We start from the raw sequence: 8487 nt of genomic DNA on the forward strand, positions 1-8487 counted from the left end.
ACTAAATTAGAAACTAAGGTATTGAAAGTATAAGGACTATGTTGTACAACTAAAACTACTTCGACTAAAATATAATGAAACTTAAAATAGACCAAAATGTTATTTTAATATTTTATTTATTTATTATTCTTTTAATTCTTCATTTATACATCCTTTTAAATTGAACTAATTAAACATTCATAATAATAATAAAAAAAAGACATGTGCTCATTTTCTCGAAGTCAAAGGTATAAATCTCTATACTCCACTTTCTGGACTGAAAAGTAAAAATATTCATAGTACATTTTACAATTAACATAGACATGCATGCATCAAAATTGGGAGGATCAGAACAATACGTCACTTATTTTTACAACAATTTTTATTTATTTTTAGTCTCTAAAATTTTTGTAAGAAGAAAAATAATTATGTGCATTTTGGGTTACATCCGTCTTTGTGCAGTCAAGATACACACCAATCAAAATTTGTCATGTAGCAGATTTTTATTATTAAAAAATTGAATTATTTGTATTTTTCTTTTTACTATGTAGGGAAGATGCGTGGGATTACATACCAACTAGGTTGCTCACTGCACCTACTCAATTTCTCTTAAAAGTTAATCTACCCATGGTATTAAATTTTCATTGGCATGTTAATATTCAATGATATTTTCATAGTTTCATGAGTTGCACATGGACATAATGAATAACTCGATATTTTCGATATTTCGTAGAAATATTAATGAAAAAAAAAAAGCAACAAAATATTACTAATGTGAGTATAAATAGACTTTTACTAAGGTCTATCACTGATAGACTATCTAAATTTTATCATATTTGTAAAAAAAATTTACATTATGTTATATGCTAATATTTTAGGCCTGATTGCTATATTTGCAAATGTCCCTATAATATAAAATAGTGAATGTTTTAACTAGGTTAAAAGTCGTAACTTACTAATTTATATATATATATATTATTTTTATGTTTTATAATTTATCCATAAATATTCATGAAAAAATTTCACAGATAGAAAAAATNCTAATTTATATATATATATATTATTTTTATGTTTTATAATTTATCCATAAATATTCATGAAAAAATTTCACAGATAGAAAAAATGCCAACCTATCTATAAAAACAGCAAAAAAGAAGACATTGATAAACATTGATAGACTTCTATTAGCGTCTATCAGTGATAGACTTCTATAAGTTTCTATCACTAATAGACACTGATAGACTTCTATCAGCCTCTATCAAAGAAGATTAAAATTTTGTTATTTTGTATAAGTAGTTTTCTTTATTTTTCTATTTTTGAAAATACCCCAATATTCATCGATATTTCTATGAAATTGAGATATCGACATGTTCTTCAACATCAACATTTTAAACAGTGGCATTACATTATTGAAACCATTTTTTACACATTTATGATTTGATTTTAAAAAAGCAATGGGAGATATTATTAGAATGGTGTGCATAAGCTATTCATAATACGTACATCCTAATATTTTACAGGTAATCCTATGTATTTAGGGAAAAAAAAAAGACAAAAAGAAAGAAGTATAGAGACTTTAAACTCGTGCAACCTGCAATGATGGTGGTAAACATTCCAAATAGCTTTTTGTATGAACGAGGCAAAGTTAGCCAATAACCCCAGTGAATCAAATTCATGTGACTCCTTAAGTATCTTTACCTGTAAGTAAATTTAAGTGATTGTTCGAGGACGTTCTTGTTTGATAGCTATTTCATGATAACGAACAGCAAAAAATACATATTTGCGGATTGTTTCAGTTAAACCATCAGTTTGTTTCTATTTCATGGAACTTAAACCAGAAATCGAACCGAAAACTCAACCGAAGAAATGGGTTCTAGATTAATGAAATAATTTATCATAGTTTCAGAGTTATTTCTCCTTTTAAAAATTGAGGGGGGGAGTTTTGAAGAAGTTTATAGCTTTACACAACAAAAGTAGCTGTGAAGAATTTAAAGAACAAAAGGGTCAGAAACACTGACATTCCAAACACTAACCAAGCATCTTGGACATTAGAAGGTCAAATACAAGGAGCATCGTATTACCAGACTTTGCCTCTTAAAGCTGCTCACTTTGCTCCCCACCTTAACAAATCATTACAATAATACACCCCCACCACCCACCCCAAAAAAAAAAAAAAAAAAAAAAAAAAAAAAAAAAAAAAAAAAAAAAAAACTCCAAGAAATGTCTATAAAAACACAGAATGGCCCTCCACCTTCTTCATGAGCTTTTCCAACAAGTCTCTGTCAATGGCATTCAATATCTTGACATGGTCATATACAATTCTTTTACCAGCAGAAATGGCTTCAATAACATTACTTTCATTTTCACCAGAAAGAATCCTACTTTTCAGTTTTCACTAATGAATCAAGGTTACCAACTAATCATCATGAAGAGTGTAATGGGACTTGGCTTGGCTGATCGATTGTTACCGTTTGATCTCAACCGTGTAAGTGGATGTTTTCCTAAACATTACCACCACCAACAGTGTCTCCTCTAAGAAATAAAAATTAGTAAAGATTAAAACAAGGGTTAAAGGTTGTTCTGCCTTACAGAGCCTTCACCTCTTTCCTAACTTGCATCGAATGTGAACCGAAAAAAAATGGACCTCCATTCGCTCCATCCCTAACTGGAAACCCGAGCTCCAACTCCATAGTTGGATTCTGCTACTGAGTATAAAGATTCATTCAGGCTTGTTTGAAGCCTGAGAATATTTATCTCTATTTACAGATTAACAGAGGCATTACATGATTTGTAAATATCTATAGAACTTCCTACTCTATAAGCTTTCCTAAAATTAAGAAATCACCTTTGAGTATAAACAACTGTTCTAAATGCATCCCCCTCGCAGTTAGAAATCCGATTTCCATGTCATGTTATCCATACAGTCATCGTCGGGCTTTTCCAGTGCAGCAACTTTAGCTCGGTATGCCGCTAATGCAATTGCACTTTTTGCCCTCTCATCCTGAGGAAGCTCACTGGCTTCACTGATAGAACATGATCTCAAGTCAGCAGGGGGAATGAAACAGTCCATTGATAGGCCGGGGACATTGAAGGCAACCTCTTCGATTGTCCATGCTTCTTCCATCTTTGTTTTGGTATGACTCATGGCCATTTCGCCAAACCTGAAGAGTGTGACCACAGAGCGGCCAGAGTGTGCGATCATGATACCTTCAACAGGCCTGTAATCGTCGAGGAACGAATTGATTGTGGTTTCCCAATAAACTACATCTCCACCGTTGGATTGAATGCGGGTTAGATGAGAATCTTCCATGTACACCAGCAATCCTGTTTTCTGGCTGAAGTAGCCAAACATGACATGCCTTATGATCTCTGCTGGTCCTTCGCTTCTTGACTTCAACGTCTGAGGATCAGCACAGAGCTTAAGGATGAAGCAATCCTCACCATTGATTTTTTTCTCTCCTATGCATCTTGCATCAGCAAACATCCTCACTATTGTTCTGGGATCAAGACCCTGCAAAGACATACAAAAGTCAGCAGAGTGAAATGTGATCAAATCTCAAAGTAGAACAAACATTTTCGTACACCAAAATCTCACCTGAAGTGCTCGGCGCAGAGGTCGAACCGGCCCTTTCGCAGTGTGAGCACCAAGCCAAGGTGTATGCCTCCAAACGAGCTTCCCATTGCACCCAGCATGAACTTTACTGCCTCCAACTGCAAGCTCAACATACCACATGTCTGGATTCATCTGCCAGAGCACAAAGCCACCGGACTCAGCTCGGGTTGACGGATTTCTGCTCTTCATCACCTTTGTTGCAGTTTCAAACTCAGCAGCCACCATCCTAAGCTTCCCCATTGCATATGCATTTCTGATGGAGTTTTGAAGCTTCTGCCCACCAGACGCTGCTGTGTATTGTTGCAATATGTACTGAGCTGATGAAGTTTCCTGAAAATAATAACAAAAACCACAAAAGATCAGCCCACTTCACTGCCTCTAGCTCTGCAACTACAAACTCAGACAGTAAAATTCCTTAAGCAGAAGAGAACTTATAAGCTTCCATCCCAATTTTACTGAACCAAACATTCATATTCAATTCCTGCTTGAATAAACAGAAAGCAGATCTCAAGAGTAATTCAACTAAAACCATCTGGAAAACAAGTTAAAGATCTGCTCCATTTCTCATTGCAAGCCAATACCCATGTCCTTTAACTTCAGAAAGAGATAAGAAGGTCTCATAGCAAATACTTCATTGAAGCAAAGGAAAAATTAATAAATGGGCCAGATAAATTAAAGTCACAAAGGTAAAATTCAGTATCCATTCAAGTTGTACTTGCTCAAAAACTCCAAAAAGAAGAGAAGAAGGTTACAGAATTGAACAAGTGAAATGGGTGATTCTTTTAGAATGAAGAGAGAAAGAGAGAGACTAACAATGGGAGTATCTTTTATACTGAGGTGGGGCAGAGGATCGGAGGTGCTAACATGCAGAGGAGCAAGAGGAGCACCCATAACGCCAAGCAAAAGCCTCAAATCAGACCTCTTATTCGCCATGGAAGAAGCAATAGACGGAGTTCGAGAGAGTTGGCCTTTCATCCACTGCCCTAACCCCGAACTAATCCTCTTCGAATCGCCGATTTCGCCGCCGTCCGGATCAGGACCCTCCACCAAGGGTGTAAGAGCCTCCCCAACAGGGCGGAAACTGCCGGATCGCGCAATGAACTGCTGCGGAATCCCAGCTTGAGCAACGTACTGATTCTTCTTTCTACGCAACAGAATGGAGAAAGGGGAAGCAGTTCTCGCCGGACTTTTGGCGCGAGAACGTGACGGCGATAACCCACGAATGACCTCCTCTTTCAGAGCAGAGAAGAAGCTGGGTTTCTTCTCCATTGAAGAGAAGGGGAAGGAAATGGGAAGGAATTAGAACCCAGAACTTAAAAAGACAAATTGGATATGGGTTTCTGGAATTGGTTGAATTGGTTGAAGAATATGAAGTCAATGTGAGGAAGAAGACTGATGGGTAAGAAGAATTACCCAAAATGCAAAACAGAGAGAGAGAGAGAGAGAGAAATGAAAGGTTTTAGAGTGTAAGAAGAAATGGGGGAAGGGAAGTAGGGCAATGGTGGTACTGGTACAGAGCTTGTTGCAGCTTAGCTTTTCATAGCATGAGAGAGAGAAAAGTGGAGTGTGATTCTAGAGAGAGGAAAGTGAATTGTTTTCTTTCTTTCTGCCATTGGAGCAGAGCAAGCTGTGGAAAAAGAAATACAAATACTTTTTTCTTTTTTTTTTCTTGTTTTTTATAAAAAAAATATTCAATAAGAAATTCCATGTCCCATATGAATTGCATTACGAAAATGAATTGTAAATAAATAAAGAAACTAAATTTGACCATGTCTCCATCTTAAAAATATATATATATATATATATATATATTTTATTATTATTATTTTTTTACATGTGGCAAAGTTAGAGATTGAATCTAATCTAATAAGATAGTATTTATTATCTTATTCATTAAACTAAAATCAAATTGGAAAAATAAATATCATTTTCAGAGTAAAAGTGTGAATGCGACTCACAATTAGAATTTTTTCAAAAATTCAAAACAACTAAAAACATTTAAAAATAATAATAAGTAATTTTTAAAATCAACAAATGTATGGTAGACTTGAAAATTTATATTTCGTGTCTGATATAATTTTCTTTTTTCTATGAGCTTAATAACAAAGTGTGATAGAGATTTGAAATCTTGGACACTTGAAATATAAAACTGAACTAATTGAGTTATATTTAGATTTACATATTTACGAATATTAGATTATATAAAAATATTTTTGAATTTTATATTTTGTGTCAAAAATACTCACAAAATTTTAGAAGTTTAAAAAATATTCTTATATTTTTAGAAAGAGTTCAAAAATACCTTTACCGTTAATTTTGGATGAAAATCGTTAGTGATTTGTTTCATAAATACCCTTGAACTTTCAAAATTTTCAAATATACTCTTTAAAAAAAGTTAGAGAATATCTCCATAATTTGTTTTTAAATTGGTAATTTTTGAACTCAAGAAAGCTTCAACAAATTGATCACTATACTAATCACGGAACATTTTAAAACTTTTTCTTTTTGTAAGGGTAAGAGTATTAAAGCAATTCTTGAAAGTTCAAGAATATTATACAATGAATATTAATAGTTTATGCTCATATACTAATAATAAGAGTATTTTTTTTTAAGTTTTTTAAGTTTAAATGTATTATTGAAACTTTTGAAAGTTCATGAATATTTTTTAGACAAAACATTAACAGTAAATATATTTTTAACTTTTTTTTTCAAAGTTCAAGGATTTCTTTAATAAAATGTACAAATTTTGGGGGTATAATTTAGCTATTTATATTCAATTATATCTATAATTATGTATAACATATTTATCTCTTTTTTTTATACATGAATCTATTAAACACAAAATGAAATTTAACATCTGATTGATCATAAATTTATTAGATATAAAATTAAACTTTAATGACTTATTATACATATTAAAAAAAATTTGAAAATGGATAAGACATATTTTAAAGTTTTGAACCATATTAAGTACAACTACTTTTAACTCCAAAAACCTATGGGACATGAAAGTGTATCATAAGAGTTTGTACATAATATCTCCAACATCCTTACAACATACTCTTTTCTTATTTATCTATTGCCACCAATTAGTCAATTTTATTATTACTTTTTTAAAAAATAAAATCACAGTAAGAATTTGAACTTTAAATTTTAAAAAGAAAAAGATTATACCTTAATAGTTGTGTTGTGCTTTTATTATATTGGTTCTAAAGTCTTGATAATGACCTTCTTTGAGTCAAAATCTTACATGATCTTATTCTTTGATTACTATTATAATAATAATAATAATAATAATAATAATAATAATAATAATAATAATAATGTTAAAATATTATTTTTGTCCTCATATTTTAAAATGGTGTTTCAATTTAGTTCATGTAATTTCGATAATCTTAAAGTCGAATCTCAAAATTATTTTTATTCATAATAAATTTCCAGTAAGGAAACTGAAAATATAAATATGTTTTCAAAATTTACCTTAAAAATGCTAATAGATAACTATTTTTCTAAAAGGAAATAATTAACAATAAAAAGTAGTAGAAACTAAATTTAAGATATATTATAAGTAAATAAACTAAATTGGGATATTTAAAAATATGAGGACTAAAATTATTAAAAAGTAATTTCTAAATACATGAATCAAAATAGTATTTTAAACACTATTAATAGTAAAGATATGACTTATTAAAAATCAATAGCAGGGTTTTTTTTTTTTTTTTTAAGAATAAAAAACAAAGTTTTCAATATATTAAAAGAAATTTTTTTTTGGAAAGGAAATCAAATATCTGGAGAGAAAAATATATATATTTTTTATATGATTATAATCTTTAATTATCTTAAATTTATATAAAATTACTATTCATATAAAATTATTTAAACAAACAATTCACAATTATCATTTTAAAAAAAGATTACTTAACTGAAAATTTATTGGGAGAGTCCAGTACAATAGGAAGGTGGTTTTACATTGTTATATATATAAATACTTATACATTTATATCAGTGTTATTAAGAGGTTGCAAAATTTTAAATATGCATTCTATAATGGGAGACAACCTTGTTCAATAGTTTTTTCCTATGTGACCATTAGTCATTATTCATAATTAAATGAAAAAAAAAATTATGATTTATGTTATTCCATGCTATTGAACATGATCATATTTTTGGAAGAGATAAGGTCATACTTTTTAGAATAGGTTCACTTTTAGGAACAAGAATAAGAGAATGAGAATCATTATATTTATTGTTAGTGTTTACCACAAGTTATGAATAATTCTTCACTATGCATTTCATTTTTTTTTCCTTGAGAAATATATATATATATATAATATAAGGGTAGGAATTTGAAAGTTCGACATTAAAAGAAGAAGTATATATGAATTATTATCGAACTATGTTCATGTCAATGTATATCTTAATTGTAACGACCCGAGTTCAGGAGGGGTACATGAATGAATCGATATCACATCCGAATGAGAGAGATCCTAAAGACATGAAAGTATGGTTAAGAAAGGTCTAAAAGAATTTAAAGTTATTACCTATACCAATAAGGTGCACCTTTCTTTTCGGTGGCTCAATCATAAGAACTCAAAAGTTAAGCGTGCTTAGTTTTTTCCTAGGATACATGTGAGTGAGGACAAAGCATATTGAAAGGACCCGTGTTGGTTTGAAAAATGAAAAAATAAATTTATGAATGAGAGCAAAAAAATCAATGTCTTATTCGAAACATCTACAATTGTGGAGTTGAAATAAAAAATCGTTAAGGAAAAAACACTTTCCATTTTTGGCTAAACTGAATAATTAAAAAGTGATGAAAAAAAAGTATTCTTTTATGTGTAAGCACCAGTTAGGGATGACAAAATTTGCCGTGGGTTCGGGTTCTTGCAGGTCCA

General features: G+C 30.9%; 1 protein-coding gene across 1 annotated transcript; it reads right to left on the reverse strand.

Annotated features, from left to right (window-relative positions):
- Positions 1 to 2603: 2603 nt before the first annotated feature.
- Positions 2604 to 5242, reverse strand: LOC120091638. Its single transcript, XM_039049741.1, has 3 exons — positions 4406 to 5242; positions 3575 to 3922; positions 2604 to 3490 (listed from the first exon to the last, which is right to left on the reverse strand). The coding sequence occupies exons 1-3, from the start codon at positions 4859 to 4861 to the stop codon at positions 2867 to 2869; spliced, it is 1428 nt and encodes a 475-aa protein (XP_038905669.1). The 5' UTR covers positions 4862 to 5242; the 3' UTR covers positions 2604 to 2866.
- Positions 5243 to 8487: the final 3245 nt, after the last annotated feature.

The sequence above is a fragment of the Benincasa hispida genome, chromosome 11 (genome assembly GCF_009727055.1).
Source record: "Benincasa hispida cultivar B227 chromosome 11, ASM972705v1, whole genome shotgun sequence".
NCBI lineage: Eukaryota > Viridiplantae > Streptophyta > Magnoliopsida > Cucurbitales > Cucurbitaceae > Benincasa > Benincasa hispida.